Genomic DNA, 22137 nt, shown 5'->3' on the forward strand with positions numbered 1-22137 from the left:
TTCATTCATACAAAAAATTACCGAGAATAAGGAAAGTATTTTAAAACGAAGATCGGTATTTAATTAGACGAGAAATCTGAGACATTCTGGAACCACATAATTGCGATCTAGCAGTAATTTTTTCATGGTGTCCCTACTGCTCTTGCCCTTTTACTTCAGTTGGCCCCTATTTGTATACGTAAAGTCTGAAAGACCTGTGCATTACAGCCTTCTGTATTTCGTGTTTATTAAAACAAGAACGGAAACAACAACTCTGAATCTTTCCAATATAAAAGACAAGCAGCAAGAACTCATCCTTTCGAAACTCTGCCATTCGAGTGAGAAAGACCGGATTAATATTAAATATTAAAGAAAGATGCTCGTTTCCAGTGAACTGCTACATTTGTTTTGATGTCAGTTTCAGTTACGAAAAAGCTGTGCCCAACGTCACTACCCCCACCAAGTATAAACAGCGATGAACTGCAAGTAATTATACAAACTGCAGCTTTAGAAGGATGACTGTTGTATACACATTGTACAGCAGTCATCCTTCTACAGCTATAGTTTGTTTGATTTCTTTAATTGATCGTTGTGTGTATAAAGAAATCGATGTTTAAACTAGTGGAATTTGAACTAATGGAGCTCATGTCTCTACATGGTAGACCAAAATAAATGTACTCCCTCGGGATAAAGAACCATTTGTGTGCTGCTGTTTGAATCAGAATACAAAAGTTATTACAGGTGCACAGATGGGTATTTGTTAAACCAGTTTTCCTTTTGTTAAATAAAATATTTCGGCACATTTAGCATGAAATTCCATCGACTCAAGTTGACTACAAAACTGAATGAATCTACTATTATATTACTTGCGCTTCAGTTTGTTATAAATTAAATTAAATGAATTCTTATAATCGAATGTCCCCGAATGACTCTTGGATGGTTCGTGATACGCAGATCTTTTCCGCCTTGGCTATTCAAAGTGCTGCCCATTAACGTGTCCAGACTAGAGATTTTTATAGTACCCCTGTAAAAGAGGATTCCCTGCAGCATACCTTCCTTCTCCATATCCTTTTTTTTAATGAAAACCCCAAACAGGAGAGGTATTAGAACCTACAGTACCTAGTACAGCGATTGGGTTAGAGGTTGAGAAGACTAAAGAAGATATTTGTTGACATTGGACTTGAACTTCTGTAGACTGTAATTTTCAGGAAATACGTATGAAGGAAGGTTGTTCCAGAAAACGGCAGTTGAATGAATAAACGAGGAAGATGAAAAGTTGGTTCTGTGAGTTTGAAGTTGGACAGTAAATGGCTGGTGGCGGCACGTGTTCGGACTGTTTTGAAAGAGAGAGCGGGAATTATAGAAGCCAACTCAGTGCCCATGGAAGTATCCGTAGAAAAGGCATGCAGCAGAAACAGTAAATCGATGAGACAGCGAATGGAGAGACTCCGTTATAGATGAGTCATTAATTAACCTAACTGCCCTCTCCTTAATGGAATCTAGAAGCCTGAGAGAGGTTTTGGGGGCCTCGCCCCAGATGTGGGAGCAATATTCAATGGTAGGGCGGATTTGCGATTTGTACAGAGTGATCGAAAGAGAAAACCAAGTTTTTTAGATGAAGAGGAAGAAATATTTGTAATGTGCTTGTGCCAAGAGAGAGAGAGATTACAAGTCAGGGCAATCCCAAAAACAGATATATCATCTTGCCTAGAAATCGGAGTGTCACCAAAGAAAGCACAGAAGCAGAAGAATCCTTTTTTGCGAGATATAAGGCAAGACTGAGTTTTAGAAGGATTGAAATCAACTAAGTTGTCTTTGCCCCACCTGAGAATTATCTGGAGATCGGCATTTAAGAGTAGATATTCGAGAAGTTGATTGAGTAGGGCAAGGTTTCTCAAACTGGAAAGTGGAATGCAAAGTGCTATCATCGGCAAAACTATGGATAGGATTTCCAGTCAATGGAAGGTCATTAATATACAAGAGTAAAAGAGTGGGGGAAAGAACTGAACCTTGGGGGACACCAGCATTAGTGGAGAAGTTACAAGACAGAGAGCCACCTACCATCACCCCTTGGACGATAAAATGTTTTGTTTTTTCTGTAGTTTGTTCCAGCTCCTTTGCAATATCATCTTAATATATTTTATTAATAATCAAGTATGCAATGCTAAGAGAAATACACAGGTAGAAATGAAATATTATCATAAAACAGCTCTATGTCCGATTTCGTTCGAGGTTACCAACGACTGATACGTAGCTGCTGTGGAAGACCAAGCTTTTGCGATAACTGTCTCGAATATCTGCCAAGCTTCTTCCACCCTGCCATGTGTGAATATGAATGTGATAAGAAGGCTGAGTAGTCACTGCTTAACCAAACTGAACTGGCACCGTGGTTTAAGTCTGCTTGACTGCTAAATACGGTTGATTGTATTCATTGTCATAAGAACAAGAACTTTTTCAATTCTGCCTCACTCAGTTTCCCAAATATGATCCTTCTCCTTCTTTTCCCCTTAAACACGCTACTTGGTGGATGCGATTTCTATCCTTTAATTTTCTTTGGAATTTCAATTTTACATCTACAATTGTGGGTTTCCGGCCCTTCTCTCCGGCAGTGGACTATACTTTGTTTCACCCTGTCCCTCAACCTCTGGCTACAATAGCCTCACCAGGAGCTTAAGCAGATGTAGTTCTTGGAGAGAAGGAATTTCAACCTCCCTCACCACAATAAGGTTTCTTTTTAATACTAGATTCACGACTGCATAAACATGAAAAAATAAGTAGCCAAACGCTTTGAGCTAGAAATCTACCCTGTAAAATCACACTTTCAAACTTTGATTGCGTGAGGGAGGTTGAAATTCCTTCTCACCAAAAGATTCTTCAGTCACGTGCACACACCCAGACTTCCGAGTGATAATCAGAAAGCGGGAAGGTACACTATTTGCTGAAAAATTAATAAAACAAACATCCCGTAGCAACGTCTTATTAACTCTTCTGTACTCAAAAGAAAACATCGAGTAAAACAGAAGGAGGCGGTCACTAACTGGCAAACTCCAGTGTCATTTGTATGCAGCATTGAAGCTTAGAGGCATTCGACGGCCCTCAGACAGCGAGAGACTCAGCGAGTCACTTCAAATATCTCTTCATTTGTCATCTTTTACTCAGGGCAATTTGCCTTCAGACAAACCAAATGTTTTCTTATCTAATCTTCCGATTTCCTTTCTAAGACCTTTGTTTTCCCAGTTTCATTTCTTCAATATAAAACATGCTTGGAAGGGCAGTTCTTCTTTATTACATGCTTCGATTAACTCGCACTATTTGTGATTTCTGCTTCAGGAATGTATTTCAATTACTGATTTATTTTTACAGTCGAATCGAGGAAAGGGAATGTCTTTTTTATCCCTCACATTTCAATGTTTGGTCGTTCTGTTAATCATCGCTGGCGGCCAAAATAAAAAAGGCACATTAAGGTCGCACTTTAAGAAGAAAAGTTCTCTTGATTAAAGTCAAACCGGCTCGACATCCGTAAACATTGGATATTACATCAGCTCTGCTTTCAATGAAACGAAAGCATGAAGCCGTTGCTATGGGCATATTAATAACGTGATTTAATTACAATTGCTTTTTTTTTCGTGTGATGCTGGAAATTTAGTTTTATTATCAGTCAGAATTAATTTGCTTCTTTATACAGACACGCTTTATTACGATCTCAGCGGTGACTAAATTTTGCTCGCTAGATAATTAATTCATTTTGATAATGCACTGAGTGTATTGCATTCATTATATGAAATAAAAGTGATACGATCAGTTCATTAGGTAAAATGATTGAATGAGTATATTGGAAATTGCAACTCTGATGGAGTTTTCAAGCAGGCTGTGTCTCGATTGTAATGGCCCAATAACCAAACAAAGGCCTGCCAACGGCCATCGTGTGGCTGGAAACAAAGTTCATTGATGCGATGGACCAACGGAGGCTGACAAGATTTGTGCAGGATAACAGAAATTCTACACTCCTTCAAATAAAACCCATATCAACAGTGGTAACCAAATAGGCATTTCGGAATACGCAGCTCCTCATATTTCTCACCCACGTATTATGCAACCGAACCGGGAGAGTATCAGAAAAACGTTATCTGGTCTGACGAATTCCAATTCCTGCTCTTTCATGCCAATGCGAAGAGCAGAATATGGCAAAAACAACCTGACTTCATGTGAAGTCAGGTTGTTTTTGCAGACTGGTGGGATCCGTATGATGATGTGGGGAGTGTTTTCATGGTACACATTGGAGAAATATTTGGATGCGACACATTATGTAGGAGTGTCGACAGTCTGCCTATTTTCTGGCACATGGTTGCTTGTGGTTTTATAGTTTCAGACAAATCCTTTCATTGCTTCAATGTATGCGTCTGCGAATTGGTTCCTCCAACGGGATAACACGCCTTGATACAAGGCCAGAATCACACAGAATTGGTTCCAGGAACATGCAAATTCATCCTACTGCGTTGGCCTCTCCATTCAGTAGATCTCAAAAGAACAGAGCACCTGCCGAATGAGGTTGAACGATAATAAAAGAGATGAAAAAATAATTCTTTATTACACCCACCCCTAAAGGAAAACTGGGTGAAAAGGAGCGAAGGACTAGCCACGCCTCCAGTGAAGTTTATACTTGGGAGGGGGTGTAATATTCTGATATATTAGCAGCGTCGCAGCCTATTTTAAATATTTTTTCCCTTCACCGAATAAAGTAAACTCCATCAGCAATATACTAAAATTTTAAATGCAAATCATTTTCAAAGTTCATATTTGAAATAATCGATAAACATATGAATAAAGAGAAAGAAAACTTTATTTCTATTCTTTAAAACTTTTTTTCTAAATCTTTTAAAATAGAAAAGCCGTCAGAGCGACCCTGGTTTTAGTCCCTTTGTTTGGACTTCATTTCTTCCTTGTCATTTACCGTCCCCGGTCTGGGGAATGCAGCGCCCTGGAAGTGTATACGTGCTTCAGTTACGCTATGGATGGACTCCAGGTAAGTTCAGTTTGTCAGTTCTCATTCCATATGTTTATTTAGATATAAAACTACTTCATGGTGAATTTTGAGATACATATGAAATTAATTGTCACAGAAGGAAATATTCAACAGTATCGCATGTTTTTATAATGTTTAAACAGTATGTAGATGAAGATACAGAATTATTCTTGTTAAATATAATTTTACCAGAAATTCTGCTATTAGTTTGGAGATTTTTTATTTTCCACGATGTGTGATCTATGGGGGAACACTTCTCTATAGGTAATACTTCCCAGAATGGGATAGGCAAAGAAAAGACCTGCTAGTTATATTACCATGTGACTTATACAAAAGAAGAATGCCTTAACGTTCCATTATATTTACGGATTAAATAAAAAACAGAATAAGGCGCAACTGAGGACGTAGCACGCTCCATAAATTGGACCTCATCTTTATCGACTTCTTTAGACAGTGAGGGGGAAATAATGCACACAGAATACATTAACAGTGATTCCGAACTGATGTACGAGAGAAGTCGCTCTCACAAAGGTAGCCCATAAATTATTTTAGTAATAATCGAGGACTCTAGACGAAGGTTAGACGTATATGATGACAACTGTTCTGTTCATTAGAACCCATTACGCTCTGATGCACAAAAGGCTCCCAATAGTCATCCACAGAATTCCGAAAGAACTAACCAAGCAATGTTATAATAATAAAAACCTCAGCCTGGATTATTTATCACAAATTCAATCCTTTCTCGTGCCTGTTGATACATCGTTGCTCTAACAAGAACTTTATCACAACAAAACATGAGGTGTGTGGTTATTATCGCGGACAATTTATGATCGCTTGCCATGCGTTTCTCAATAAGTTTATCACTGTCCCCTTTTGTATGTTTCTTGTCTTGTTTTCCTTTATTTGATCTGGATTCCATTTCTTTCTTAAATCTCTTACCCCTGTCCTTCTGAGCACTTCCGAGATTATCCTTTTTTCTATTCTTGTTCAGAAACAGAATTTTATCACTTCCTGTCTGGTTCGTGCTGTTGATGGAATTCGTCGGATCCCTAAACGAATTTCCCTTCTATCTCCTTCAGCGTGCTTCCGAAATCCAATAACGCGACAGCCAGTTTCAAAATTGTAAATTACAACTCGCTCTTCCAAGCAGTTTTTAATCTTCTCCTTATCTAAGAAAGCCTGGGTGTCTGATAAAATTTTAACCAACGTGAAAGTGGGTGTTCTTTTTAATCTTCGCTTCCTGTTATGGCGAATGTCAGAATTACTTCCTACTACGTTTCCTCTAGTCCTTGCTTTCTCTCTAGAACTGTCGACAGTCTGTCCACTTGCTTGCGATTCCAGTATATTAATCCAACTGTTTGTTTTGTATACAGTTATTAGACATAGGAAAACATTTGCTACGATCTCCTAATTCAATGAAACTGATAGAAAATTTCAAACTTTGGTGTTTCTCAAATAAACAAAAAATTCGTACTGATATCTGACTGCAAAATAAAATGAAAGTTGAAAGGGGAGGTTCTGTTTCTTCTTTCTACACGGAGCTTTGGATTTTGGACCGTTGGTTTTTCCGAGCACGCAAATTTCAACCAGGTTGTCCATGTAGCTAATAGATTATTGTTAATAACTGCATAGTAGCGTTTCTGTATGATTATTCGTTTACAGGTTATTTTAAATAGCATCATTGAACGCGCAGTTCAAATGGTGTTGAGTTATTGCGCTGAAAATGTTAGATCTGTCGAAATTTATTGACGACGATTACTAGCCGTGAATAAGGATGGAATTGTCGATGTTAGTACTGCTTCGTCAGTGGGGTTTAAGAATCAGAGGTATTAAGTTGTTAAAGCTACTGATTAATGATCAGAGTCGAAGCATACAAATAAACAAGGAGATGAACTTGTTCGCGAGAGTCGTAGGATCGAGTTATCAGATATCACCACAACTTCTGGAATTTCTAATGAACGTGCTCAACACATTCCTGTTCGAGTAAGGGTACAGAATAATATGCTCCAGATGGATCTCCAGCAGGTTTGCTGAAAAAACAAAAAGACAGCAGTGGAAGTTTATTCCTCTCGAACGCTAAAGGGGTGCATTTTGATAAATTATTTTGATTGATTTATCATAGATTATTGTGACTGGAGATGAATGGTGGATTGATAGCTGTGATCCGAAAACTAAAAGAAAATCAAAAAAGTTCATTTCACCATTAAACACCTCCGAGAAAAGTTTCCAAGTCCAAACATCAGCATGTAAAGTGACGTTGACTTTTTTTGGGAAATGTATGGGTGTTATCAACACGCAATTTTTGGAATGGGGGAGTCGATCCATTCAGTCCCATGCATTCAGATATTGTACGAACTCAAGAAGATCTCAAACGAGTAAGGCCTCGCAATATAGCAATGTTATTTCAGTACGACAACACGCCACCTGAAATTTGAACATTGGGAAGAATTGCATCTTTCGTATTTGAAATTGTTCTGCATCCCCCTGATAGAACATATTTAGCTCCAAATGACTTTTGTTATCCCAAAATCATCTCCAAGGTAACAGATATGACTTCAATGAAAAAGTTAAAGCAGTTGTGAAGAGATGTTTAACCTCTCAGCTGAAATAAGTTCACTTGAAACAGCAAACAAAAGCTTGTCGTCTTAAGGCTGGACGAAACGTTGAGTTAGGTGGAGCGTGTTTAAAAAGATGATACATCAAATTAAAGAATATTTATCTGGAAGCGCGTTTTTCATTTTAATTTAGCTTTATTCCTTCAACGGTATGCTACTGCATAACTTTTTAAGAAATTATTTTGTGTATCTTTCTAATTAGACGCGTTATGAAATCCGACACACACTCATTGAATATAATCCGAGATATGGAGAAGGAGTCAAGATTTCCATTTGTCTGATTTTAATAAAATTTGGAATAGCCCTACAAATGTTACTAAAAGAATGAAATTACGAATATAACATTTCCTAAAAATCCGTTCTTTGGAGTCTACGTGATGCATCAACGTGTGGATGCAGTAGCGGAAGAACATGCTGAAGTAACTTATTCTCGAATAAGACTAGAAAATTGGATAATTGGGTGGGGAGTGAGGACTATGCTTCTGCTTGAAATCGGCTTGCTTTCTTCCCTCAAAATAGCCTCCAGTTTTTCGTGTCATCAAATAGATTTCGAACCACAGACGTTTCTTCTACTTTTTTGCATCCACAAAATATGGTAGAAAATATCTACCATAATTTATGGATGCAAAATTCTAACTGAGGACTGAAAAAAGCTCCATTAGCTCTTAAACGAGATGGTGATGACTGGAAAATATTCATGCGTAAATCTTATTTTTTAACCTACTAACGCTAGACTCCTCAGTTTTCTCTCTCAACTGTGTCAAGTTATTTGTTTTTGAGACGCTCGATCAGACTTTTGAAAACCCATTGGGGATTTCAAAAGAGATTGATGGCGTATTGTTGAATAATGTCCTCAAATCAGTCAATGAAATTTTGGTGAGGGTTTATCTCAAAGTTGAGTGAGCATTGAAACATTTATAAATCACCCAAACAGTCATCTTTGTTTCTTTGCAATTAATTTCCTCCAAGGAACTACATCCTTCCTGTTATTTACAGAATGTGCTATTTGTGATTTATTTTGTGAAAATTTTAGAGCAATGAAAAAATTTCTGTTTATGTTATTTTCATACTGTAGCATCGATTACGAATGAACTGCATATCCATTACTAATATTATTATATATCCTCTTCTCTCTGTTTCAGCCATTCCTGAAAATATATTAAAAAATAAAATTCATTGGTAATATAAACTTATCACTGGCATCAATGAATTCCACAACTATAACTGACGTAAGAAGGAAATGGAGCTGGCTAGAAAATTCGTCAAGCGATGTACTTCATTCTTGTTCCAAATAACTATCGGGTTTTTTTATTTGCAATTCCTCATTCTGTCTTAAACTCCTGCTTTATGTCTAAACTAATGTTTAGACATAAATCAGGAGTTTAAGATAGAATGAGGAATTCGGGGTTTCATCCTATAAAAATGATTTGTAATGATTTGTCTGGGTAGGGGCAATAAATTTAGTTTAGAATCAGGAGACTTGAAACAGTAGCTCAACCAGGGACTCATACATTATATTAGCGGTGGTAAATGATGAAAGAAAGCAAGCTTATACAGCATCAGCAAAAAAATAAACTTCCTACATCACTGTCCATCCCCCTCTAATAATTTCTCTAAATTCATTCCTCTTTAATTTATTCAAACTACCACTTCCACAGCACCAGATGGTAGTTGTTCCAATAATCAATCAAAAATTATAAGAGATTATAATTCCAAGCAACACGAGACTAACAAATGCCCATGAGAAAGAGATCGTCGCCAACTGTAATCTGAGATACGAAACGAAACTCTAACATCGACCTTGCAGTCTCACGAGTTGTTGATCAAGAAAAGTGCAAGAGCGCCATACGAGTAGTTATGGTTCAGTTTCTATTTAGTAAAAAAACAATACTGGGCCGTTCGCCATCTCTCTGGCCATTGCCACGAAGATAATGGTGTGTGTGTGTGTGTGTGTCGATTTTGACGTTAAAAGTTGGACTGAGTATTACGGTTTAGATGTTATGATATCTAAAATGAATATTGCCCAATCAACTGCTTTTTTATTCAATAGGAAAGTTGTTATCCGTCCTTCGTTTAGTCTAAAAACATCATCGGTGTATTTTTGAGAAAGGCCTAAACCATTTTTGAGAAAGACCTAAACCATCATAGCGGTGCGCGTGTGCGAACTCGGCATAGTCGTTGTTTCAAGTGCTCCTAATAATCGGTTGTGTTTTTAGTTTTACACATGTTCCCGAGGTCAAAATCTTCATGTTCTGTACCTTCTAACGCTTCCAACAATCCTGTTAGTTAAATCGAAGCAGGCATTTCTGCTGCGGAAGCTTGCCATTCCTTCAGCTTGGAAAAATTTGCTTACTCATTGCCGTCTTTACCGTCTGGGACCACTGTCAAGGTCAGGAAGGGGTGATAATCTCCCTGTAGGGTGAAGTGTCTTTCAACATACGTCATAAAGTAAGTACTTTTATTCTTCCCACGAAGTTAAGCCTTGCTATACTCGTGTCGACACGGCGCAGAAGCAATCTGAAATGCAGAAAATTCTCACAATACACAAATTGCTGGATCAAGTGCAGTGGCCCCTGTAGGCTTGTTTTTTGTGAGACCTGTTGTCTTTTAAAAAACATAGCTCGCGCCTCAGCCAAGAGGCGATCACGATGACAATGTGCTACATGCCGTGGGCACAAAGTGAACGCCACAGAATCAAAGGCAAGGAATAGCGTCTCCCCTTCCCCACCTCTGTCGCCAGCAGGCTACTCCGGCGAAGTTCACTGAATGTCACCTAATGCAAGCATGTCCGACTCCGCCACAGTTCTCCTACGCCGAGACGCTCAGGAGCAAACTGATCAGGTCCTAGAGCAGCATCAGGACCTTAGAATTGTAGTAAAATGGGCGAGAAGTTTATCTTATTTGAAAATATTCTGAGAAAGTTCTGCACAGAGAACACAACCCTAAGAGAGTCAATATATAGGCTGGATGACCTACAACATTCTATGCACCATTCAGGCTGTTAGAATCCATCAGTAAGCCCATCCAGGATACAGACTTCTTACCTATGCAAATTAATTGTTCAACACTCGAAACAAAAGGTTTCTGACTCCCCCATCGTGCGGCCCCCAACAGAGCCGTTACCTGCAAACCTTTCGCCTTCACCCCCTGTCCCAGAATTTGCGAAAGCATGGGAGAAGAAATCAGCGATAAGCAGAAGTAATGTGCCTCCCAAGCAAGGCAAGGCCAGTCTTAGTAGAGAAACCTTTGTAAGCCGAGCAGATCAGAATTGTGAAGTTGTTATTGGCCCTAACCCACTAGGTGTTAAAATCGTGCAACGTAGAGGTCTAAACCATCCAGCATATTTATAAGTAGACTATCCCCAGAAACAACAGTGGAACAAATTGAAATCCTTCTGAAGTAGCTAAACATACCTGGTACCCCCATTACGGTTCCCACCAGGCATCCAAGCTATGCCTCTTTTCGGATAAAGATCAAAGATCCTAATATAGAAAGGTATCTAAACACAGATATCTGGCCTGCAGGTCTCCTGGTGACGCCATCTTTTGGCGACCATAAAGTGAAACCAGGGGTACATGCTATCTCGAGACCAGAGGTGGGCAGGGTGCATCTCTCTGCATGGCTAGGCAGCAAATCAGACTGTACCTTTTAACCTAATGAAAGAAGAGCAGCCACCGTGCTGACTAAATCCTGCAATCATCTTGTCAAGTCTGATAACCAGATACAAGTGCACATTACTAGTAGGGTGGGTCCTAGTGCCACACCCTCCTCAAGAGGAATCCACCTCCAATCAGCCACCATCCTCAGGGAAAGGAACCCTAGAAACTTAATCCAGATCAAGCCTGTCAACAATAAACATGTGAAATGCTTCATGCAGAACATCAGGAGCCTGAAGAACAAGCTCAATGCCCTGATTGACATACTTCTAAGTGCGGATTACTACTTTATTATCCTTATTGAAACCTAGCTTCCTGATGACATGGACATATCGCCTTTAACCACCAACATCGGTTATCCGTCTGTTCTGGCGAACAGGAAAAATAGGAAAGGAGGCGGAGTCTTAATCTGCCAAAGGCAACAGTTCCCTCTGATCAAGGCTTGTGCATACCTTGGTAACGATTCTGAGGTTACACTGGGCTGCTATCTAGTCGATGGACTACAGTTGCTAGTATGTGCAGTTTACTTACCCCCACCCATTGCAGACCAATGATTACTAATTTTTCTGCTTGGCTCCTGACCTCTATCAAGTGCAACCAGAAAGTAATAATTCTCGGAGACTTCAACCTGCCCCTGCCTGCTGCATCAAAGCTCCTCGATCAGTTAATTTTGGATCTGTCGAGTCTCAACATCCATTGCATCTGTGTCCCCCCCCCCCCTCTCGAGGAGAAGCCACATTACAGATAATGTGTTGAAGCTGCAATCAGTTCTAATTCGGCATTTCCCTCCGACCACAGGCCAATTGAAGCTTCTCTCATCCTGTTGAAAGAATGCTACAACCAACCAAACCAGTTTACCTTGATTGAAAAGATCAGGAAAACTGTATATGATCCAAAATACCTGAAAATTGAAACAGCAATGGATCTCTTTAGGCTCTACCCCTGGCGAACTCTCAGTGAAATAGATATAGAGGAAGCTGCGTTTTGGCTTCAGAAATGGTTGTCTTTCATTGCTAGAGTGGCCATGTCAAGAGTTTGCGTCATCTGCCCACACTCGAAGTCGTGGTGGTCCAGTACCCTTATGCACCAGTTTAAAGAAAAACAACGGCTACATGCCCAATTCATAAGATCCCCACACAAAAAGATCATACTCAGCGTACTCAATAGCCATATCTAGTTTCCAGAAATCCGAGAAGCAGGCTATAAACTCGTTCATGGAGAAGAGGATAGCGGGTGGCCAGCGATCCTGGTCGGCCAATCACATCCGGTCAGCAGAATCGTTAGACCTGGCCGAATGGTGTGATCATGTAACCCAGTTGGTCAAAACAGACAGTGCAGCTGTGGACTCCCCCTGGAACAGTGCACACTACGACATCACTAATCTCACTAACGTGACGATTGGCGAAGAGGAGCTAATCAAAGCCATCAACGCCCTGTCCAATAAAAGATCAATGGGAAGTGACTCTATTCCCACCTTTTGCCTTAAAGTTGCCTCCTACTTCATCAGCGACGAGCTGACAAAGTTGTTTAATATAATTTTAAACAGGGAGTCGTCCCAAACGCTTGGCTAAATTATAGTCATCCCAATTCCAAAGGTGCAGAATCCGACCTCTACTGCTGACTATAGACCTATATCAATCTCCTCCCCTTTTCTCAAATGCCTGGAGAAGTGCTTGTTTAAAGTGATTGCCAATCACATCCTTTCCCAGAGACCTCAGCATACGCGCTCTCACAAAGATCGCCGATAACATGCATACAGGCTCTGAACTTGAAAACTCTTCAAGCCTGGAAGCAAGGCTATGTTATGCATGCTCTTTTTATAGATCTGAAAGCGACCTTCGACTCAGTGCAAGTTAAGCCACTTATGTGCCTCCTGGAGAACTACTACGGTTTCACGGGTAATGTCTCGAAGCTACTCGGAAATTTGCTGACCAAGAGGTGCCTTACCTTCCAGCAAGGGAATAACTGCATGACAAAACAGGTGGAAGTCGGTATACCCCAAGGTGGATCGTTGTCGGCACTGCTTTTTTCAGCAATATTTATTCCATTAACGAATGAAATATCTGGGAAATCGTAGGCTGGAAAATCCCTGGTAAAGCCCTCAGAAATCGTCCAGTGCTCTGTTCTAACCTGCAGAAGCTCTCGACCTTCAAGCCGCACTTCCCGAACAGCACCATCGGCGCGCTGAACTCCGCAAACATTGATTTGGATGTGTGGTCCAGAGATTCTGTCTACAGAGAAGAAAAGCGCAAATCCATAGTCAAATGCATTCAGCATTCCTGCAATTGTCAGCGCAACTAGTCAACTCCCAGTGAAAGTTTCCGGACTGTGTCAATGTGTTGCAGCTTGGATAATAACTATAAACTCTATGTACTATAATGCAATATAAGTTCTGTATAATCAATCTATTATAATAACTATAAAATCCATTGATTGCAATATTACCTGTGTATATTGCACTGTCTATGTATTTTATGTATTTGCTGTGTACCCACGTAGTGAATGTACTGAATGTAATGTGTCCACTTAATTTAAGATTCCTCTGGTTGCCGGTAGCGGGAATCGTGTCCTACATGTCTATGAATAAAGAATTTTATTATTATTATTTTATTTGAAGAAGAAAATGAGTAATAGTACAACGAAGACGAGAAACACATTGCCAAACATCCTACGTGTACAGAAGAGCAACAGCACTTCCAACTGTGTCTGTGTTCTTCAAAAAATTGGTTTACATTCCCTTCAAAAGCATGCTGATGACGTTAAATTAAAAAACTTTCCCACTGAGGTAAAAACAGTTGACTGGACCAAATTTTAATTTAGAAATCTTAAACCCTAAGCGGTAATATTTAGTGCAATTTTAAAAATAATTTCAAAAACTGCAGTCCAAAATATGACAGAAAGAGGTCGGGACGACAAATAACCTCAAAATAAGCGAGTAGACCATAATCAGTATTCAATAAAGATACTTGCCACAATGAACAATTAGTTGGTCATCATTCCTGAAAGCAAATACCTCGTCATCCCCACCAGCTACAGTCACCTCAACAAGGTTGAAAGAAGGAAGCCAGCAAAGTTATGGATAATAGACTCAAAGTAAAACTCCCCCATTAAGAAAGCACGACTGAATAAAGTCGATATTCAAGGAAAGAATCTAAAGTTCCACGTAATTTCATTGAAGAGTTTGAGGTAGGATAATAAAAACTGCAAGTGAGTCTTGACTGAATGAGTTAGATTTAAAGACAAAGAGAATCAAAAGAGAAGAGATCCTGAATCGGAGAGCCTCTGGAAAGGGCCGTGCACGCGCGACATCTATAAAAGAGAAGAAAGCGAAATGAAATTGGGAGTAATTAGTAAAACCGATGGTTGAGCTTGCGTTAAAACTTTGGTAGACAGACAAATATTGCACTACCTAAACTACCACAACGACTGGAATCCAACAATGGCAATTTAAAATGTTCGTTCTGAGTCCACTCTCCGATAGGGATAAATAATTTATTTAAATTCAGTCCTTTAAAATCCGAAAAGCCATTCACATCTTATCAATACCTTATATTTTATTTTTTATCTCAAGAAGGAATCTCTCTGTTGTACTCATCTTCAATAATATCTAAACAAGACATTTGTTTTCTCCGATTACTTATTTCTAACCTTTTTAGAAAAAAGATTTCACAACTACCGCTTCTTCTGCCTTTCTGCTCTATTCTATCCGAAAGAGGAAGTCAGGATAATTGTTGCTTTCTCTCACACTCCACCCTCCATCACAAAGACATTGTTTCTGTTGCGGGCTCTTACAAATATTTCCACGATCGCTGTTCTTCTCTGACATCTATTCACTTATATCTCATACCATCAATAACCAGTCCTCATCCAAAAACAATTCAATTTCAAACTCGATTAATGATCTTCATTTATAATCATTCACTTGGAAGTGATATTGCTTCATTTCCTTGGAACAACCTTTTCTTCAGCAGTTTCCTAAAAAGCACTTGCAGAAATTTGAGACCAGCATATTATGTTTCTTCTGATTTCCCATCTTCATCTTATCCACGACCAGCAATACTGCAAGTTTGAGTAGACTCTCGTATGTGCGATGCCACAGTGTCTATAACGAACTACGCAATCCCTTAGACTGCTAACTCAATAATTAATTCTACGCGGAAGAAATTGATAATGGTGAGTTTTGTTTTTGTCGATTTTCCTTATTTTTGTTGTCACAATTAACAAATATTTTCTACAGCGCTCGTATTTCTATCTTTGTAACCATTTTTGGGTTTTCTAACCAAAATCATTGGTGTCAAACTGCACCAATCCTTTTTTTGATTTCACCGTTCACGATGAAAGCCAAGGACAGTACAGGTAATCTTCCATCTTTGGCAAGGAATCTGAAAACTGCAACATAAAGTAAATATAAATGGAGAGATGAATTTCGGTACTGTTTTCTTTTCCTCGTTGTAAGATTTAACTTTATTGCCAAGGTCAAGCTTAAAACAAACTTCATCGTCAATGTGTACTTACTGACTCAGCAGAAGTATCGCTGAATTTGCGATTTCACCGAACAAGGTTAAGCTGTAAGAGAAAAATCGATGCGCGAGGCACCAATCTGTTGACTGACGTTAAATTAGTTTGAATTTTTTAACGCTAGTAATAAAAAAAATCAAATTCTATCCTTTTAAAAAAATCAAGGAATTCGTGAAATAATTAATATTTTGTTTTCATTAAACAGCTGTAGTTGCTTCTAATAATAACATTCGAAAATTAACACATTTTCCGCACTTAGCATTATCCGTAATACACTGCTCGACAAAATTAACAGAACACGCAGGCAACGTGGTGTAACTCGTGCAACTTGCGATGAAGCCGGACAAAACTTGGTATGGTGGTGTGCTATAGAATAACGATGAAATAAGCAGACAGTGAGAAACTTTGGACACGTATAAGGGACATTTTGGGGGTTGTATAAGAATTAATAAAAAAGATCACATTACATAAGTTGATGCAAGATGTTCGAAAATATGGCCACATGACATCAGTGCGGCGTATGATCCACTCCAACGGCTAAACAGGACTGACGGAGGTGAACCATGCTCGATACAAGGGTATCATAAGATTCTGTGGCAAAAAATCGCATTCTTCCACCAGCTTAAATCCGATCGATCACACAATCGATCGGATTTAAGTCTGATGATCGTGCTGGCCACGGCAGTTGTTAGAATCTTCAGTTTCAAGATATTTCTCCACCGCTTCGGTTCTATGTCCAGTGGCGTTATCATGCATGAAAGAAAATCTAGGCCAACCGCAAGCCTAAAAGGTCACACATTGCGCCAGGATCTGTTCGGTTGATCAATGATCAGCCGTTGATCATTGTTCCACCCCACACGACAACACCGCCACTACCGTAAGTGTTCCTTTCTCTAATGTTGGAGGGATGGTACCGCATTCCTCGTTATGTCCAGATGAAATAACGTCTAGGATCGGTTTGTAGGCTAAACGGGATTCATCAGAAAACAGAACTACGCCATTTTTCAGAGTTCCAAGTCACGGCACCGGTTTCGATGAGCTCTGAGGTGGTTTGAGATTAATGGGACACAAACCACTGGCTTCCTTGCGTAGAGTCCACTTGAATTTGGCCTTCTTAACATAGCTTTTAAATGTTTTCACCTGTGGCCGCAGCAACCTCATGAGACAGTTGACGACAGGGCAACGTAGGTTCCGTCTTGCTGTTACAGCCAGATAGCAGTCCGTTCTGGTTAACCTAGACCTCAAGTGACCTTGGCTAGCTCTTTCTGCAATGGTTCCTGTCTCCTGAAACTGCTTCCACAGTGCCGAGGCGACATTGCATGACACAGTAAAAGCCAACGGGCCACATCCGCATGCCTCGTTTCTAATCGTCCAACCGCCCTTCATCTCAAAGAATCATATAAAGGACGATGACTTTCCAACCTGAGAATTGAAATGTGGCTATCACACTGAGTAAGCAAAAAAACGGTATTAAGTGGTGGTCGCAACCTGTGTTTTTAAAGGCATGAATAGTTTGCATGATGTGCGGCTGTATAAGTAGATCGATTTCTATTGGATACTTGGAATTTGCATGCCAGGATGCGAATATCAAATATTCGCATCCTAGCATGCAAATTCCTGGCATGCATTGTAATGCGAATATCAAATATTCGCATTACAATTTGTTTTGTAAATTGTATTTACAAACTTAGAAGAATACTTCATTTTGGTTTCTCACAACTTTCATTTCAGAATCATGTATATAATTTACAAAAAAATTACTATTATTACGTTATTTTGTTTTATTTTTAATGATCTTTGTGCTTTATCAAAAAGATCGCGATCATTTTGGGTTGTTTCTTCTCGGAATCACCATTGGATAATAACTGCTTAAAACATTGATTACATCTTTCAACCAAATTTGTAACTTTTCATAAAAACGTTGACAAAAAAATCATATCTTTGATGCACACCAAATCAATTCTAACTGTTAGTGTTTTAAAGTAATTTTCGCTATTCAATTAAAATCAAATTAAACCGAAACTTATGGCAGATTTTCTTTATTTTTAGGGGTTCTTGGTGTCCCTAATTTTCTGCTATCTCAACGGAGAGGTAAGTGTCTATTAATTTAGTAACAATAAATGTCAATACCGCTAAGATCTTAGATGCTATTGAATGGCTTTGTTTCTCAAACACTGCAGGCAAAGATGGCGAATTTTATACAAAATATTTGCACATTTCTAACCGTTAAACGTTAATTTGCTTTTTTTGTAATCTGGTATGGAAAAGTAACGGAAATGTAAACTAGTTTTCATTAAAACCTCTAACCCTGTCATATCCATAAAAGTAATGAGTAATATTCATCTGTGCATTTGATTTCTTTGATTTTAATTCTGTTCAACATATTTTTTGTATGTTTTTTTCCTAATATTTTAGCACGTTTTTCTATTTGCCTTTTTTCCGTTACTTTTCTTTCAGATTCAGTGTCTTCTATGGCGGTCGATCGAAAGGTACAAGCTGAGGCACACAATTAAGACAACGTCCGAATTTCGACGATCCACAAGATCGGAGTTATACTTGAGCAAAATGCCTTCACAGGGTGCACGTGTTGCGGCCGAGTATGTGCAATAAGTTTTCTATTTTATAATCTGGAAGTTTTATGTTAACAGTTTTGTCACAGAATGTAAAAAAAAAAAAAAAATATTCGGCCTCAAACTAACAAATTTTGAAAGATGAAAAGTAAAATGCTCTTGTGTATCTGTATGTGGTTAAAGGAAATGAAAAATAAATTCAGATACTCGCTTGTATAAAGCACAATTCAAGCTCTGTTTACAAGGTGAGTTGCATATTGTGTCAGCTTTCTCGAGAAGTAATAGAATTTGTGCTTTTTGTTTTGGAATTTATAGGTTTAAACTATTCTTAGTAATTTCTTATGGATACGAACTTCAAGGCTGTTTCACATGAGAAGATACAGGTTGTTATCAGTATCATCCTGTATACAGGGGATACAGGATGATATTGAGAATGAAATTCTCAGTATCCATCTTTGAAGTCTTCACGGTATCCATCTTTAAAGCGGATGAAAATCTTCTGTTTTGTTGGGGTAATACAAATGTCCTTTGCAGTGTTCCGTATTACTTGTGTTTGTTATTTCAGAAAAGGATTGGCTGGCGAACAGCGATTACAGAAAAAACTATCCATCATGAAAAATCCTATAACCATTGAAGATTTCTTCACTCATGACCAAGAATATTTTTATGCAGGGTGATTAACAAAAGATCTTGCGCTTACTTTATAATTTATTTCTAAAAAATAAAAACTACGTTTAATTAAATTTTAAGGGTGGAAAGAAAAACAAAGTTATTGTCACTAAAAGTCATCCTGAACAATAAAACGATAATCTCGTTCCATCCTCTATAACGCATTTGAACTTCAACGGATTCACAAAGATTTCGAAGTTTAACCAATGAACAATATTCTTCTCGGCACTTACCAGACAGGAAACGTGACCTAAAGTTTTTAACATAGCGAAATAAAGAGCACTTCAATGGAAAAAGAATATGAAAAGTTCGTTATCTCCTGAAACCGACTAATTTCGCTTGGAAAGACCTCAAGGAATTTCTTCCATAGTTTAAGAATTCGAATGCAAACATTCTCACACCATGAGCGATGAAAAATCAGCTGAAGCACTCATTCCCAGTTAATCCTCTCTCAAATGTGCTATGAGAAGCTCATTATTTTTTAAAAAGGTTATTTCTATTAATAAAATACTTTACGATGAGGTTTTACAGCGCAGAATTACGATAATTAATGGGTCCCATCCAAATTAGGAGTAAATCAGAAGAAATTTTTTTTTTGATATTTTAATTCTGAAGAGTATCCGAAAGAATTTTTACGTGTGTTCAAATGAATACTCTTCATTGTAGTGAACTGTATGTTTGCGTCTCTCAAGACATTGAATAAAATGCAAATTAGTTGGGGAAAGCACAAAAAGATTCTTACCAGGAAAGATGGAAGTTCTATAAATCGTAGTATCTAGAAACTAGATGTGGTATGAATCTCTCTGTGTGGTTGCCTAACTGAAGTGTATAAGGCTTCCAAAGGGTTGAGTGAACTAAATACTGGTGGCATCTTGACCCTTTCACAGATGAAACGCGCAAGGGAGCATAAATTTAATTTGGAAAAAGAATGTTGCAGGGTGGGTGCGTAGAAATTCGTATTCAGCCAAAGGGTAATCACAGTTGTTGGAACAAACGTCCACCTAATGTTGTAGAAGAAAGAAGTTTGAATAAATTTAAATGTTTTGGGAAATTATTGGAAATAATAGAAAAATAAAGTGGTTCTTTCGCTGATTCTATATAAGATTTGCTTCTCTGTTGCTAACACTAATATAAACATTTTTGAACCTGAATTTGTTCTATTTATTTTCATTTTAAATGCATTATCTAAAAAGTAAGTAATAAAGTGGTGTATATTTATTAATTATAAATTACTAATTTAGGCTGACAAAAAAACTAAAGGGTTTGAGAACCATTACCAACCATCGGAAATAATCTTCTCATTTTAATACCTGAAATAGCAAAACTTATTTAAATCTGAAAAGTCTCTTCCACGATAAGACAAAATAATGGGACATTTATAGATAAGAAGATATAAAAAAATCAAATAACTGGTTCGTAATGAAGGTACTTAAAAGCGCATCATGATTCTTTTAATAGTCATGATTTCTGTATTTAATGTTTAAAAGAAAATAAATGAGATTTACGATTATGTTTGTAATGCCGCTGATGCCAGACTGAAATATCCGAATAGTTGAATAACAGTCATAGAGATTCCATCTTAATTTACCTTGATGCAAAAAAATTGATACTTCTTTTAGTTGCTGGAATTTGGTACACTAATTTCACTGCGTGCATGATGCACGATCAATACGACGTCTGAAAGGAGAAATCTTAAGATAATTAAAGATTCTATTGGGTCTACTTGATAAAGATGACATCTCGGAAACGTTTGTAATCTGATAATAATTAAATTGACGCAAAATGGGATTTTTTCAGTTCCATTGAAGGATTTACTTAACTGTTGTGTTTCGATAATGTATTAGATATGTAGAGTCTTCTAAATGCAATTATCAGTTTTATTATTATTTATTTAAGTCCAATAAACGCTGGTCGTTGATAAATATCCTCCATTTTTATCTTTTTAGGTGATATCACTATTGAAAAGGACATACTACAGATTCAAGTTGCAGCATCAGCTCTCAAGCCGACCCACCACTTCCACCCAGGATACTTGTCTCTACGACTCTTTAAATCCAAGCGACAGACGTCCTTCTAGACCATCACCTCAAGACAAGACGAGTGAGAAACTCAAAGCTTACGTCATAGAAGATTGCTGTGCCGAGATAGTGGCCACCGAACCGCCTTTTAAAAACTGTTAGTGCTAAATTAAGTTCAACGTTGAAGGGACCGACCACCATGACGTGCACGCTTCGCCTCGAGCAAAGGATCAAAACCCTCGAGCTGTGAAAATGAAAAAAAAAAAAAAAAAAGAGTAAGAAAATCACGATACCGGTGATTTCCCACTGTAGCCAAAGAGATTTGCTTTCTCCAAGAAAAAGTTTTTCGATTATTTCCAGCATCTTCTTCTCCATCTTTGTTCAAAACTTCAATACTTTTCCACTACTTTTTCTAAACTTCATTAACTGCAGCAACTGAAGACAGCCAAAGAGGAACTTATATTAAAGTATTATGGGTTGATTGTAACTCTGACTACTAGGACACTACAAACATCCGAATATGTCGTGTTCATAATTCAAAGTGCATAATAAATCTCGATATTTGTGTGAGAGGTGTGTACTGAATCGACATTTCAAAACAGATTTTCGTTTTCTCAGAGAGCGCTGCCAATCGTCTGACTTAAGTGGTAAAGCGACCAAAAGTGTTCGGGGATAAATAAATTAACTTAAAGACAGTTGAAATCCTAACTGCTCAAAATGTAAAAAATTATATCTTGAATGGAGTGAAATCAAAATCATGTGACCAATCATATGACTGAATATATATATATTATATTTTGTAACGCGTTGCAATTTCACCAGTACAAACCTTCTGCACAAAATGTGTATTAAAAAATTTGGATGTGCATATGTCTCGAGCAAGTTTCATGTTAATGCTCACTTCAATAAATATCCGAGTATTATACTCTTAATAGGAGTGTTTGTTTTTTGATTATTTAGACAATATCTATGGAATACGCGTGTGAAAAAGATAAAACAGAACGTGTGTTAGTTGTCTCATTTATTATTTCACACACTTTATAATCTTTAACACGAAAAAGAGGTCCAGCCCTTTGAAATTTTCCGCTA

General features: G+C 38.1%; 1 protein-coding gene across 3 annotated transcripts in view; it reads left to right on the plus strand.

Annotated features, from left to right (window-relative positions):
• The window catches only part of LOC150090956 (calcitonin gene-related peptide type 1 receptor-like), a 264585-nt gene extending 242709 nt beyond the window's left edge, over window positions 1-21876 (plus strand). For 2 of the 3 annotated variants that reach the window (XM_090373571.1, XM_090373579.1), the window contains exons 13-15: window positions 4864-5002; window positions 17841-17882; window positions 20977-21876. In XM_090373571.1, the coding sequence (XP_090229697.1) occupies window positions 4864-5002; window positions 17841-17882; window positions 20977-21210 (415 nt within the window). In that variant the 3' untranslated portion in view covers window positions 21211-21876. Of the gene's footprint in view, window positions 1-4863; window positions 5003-17840; window positions 17883-18248; window positions 18389-20976 lie in introns of all 3 variants that reach the window. The other variant, XM_090373588.1, reaches the window with a different exon arrangement.
• The last annotated feature ends 261 nt before the right edge of the window (window positions 21877-22137 follow it).

This window comes from Mastigoproctus giganteus, chromosome 1, assembly GCF_048544385.1.
Source record: "Mastigoproctus giganteus isolate SK-2022 chromosome 1, ASM4854438v1, whole genome shotgun sequence".
Classification (NCBI taxonomy): Eukaryota; Metazoa; Arthropoda; class Arachnida; order Uropygi; family Thelyphonidae; genus Mastigoproctus; species Mastigoproctus giganteus.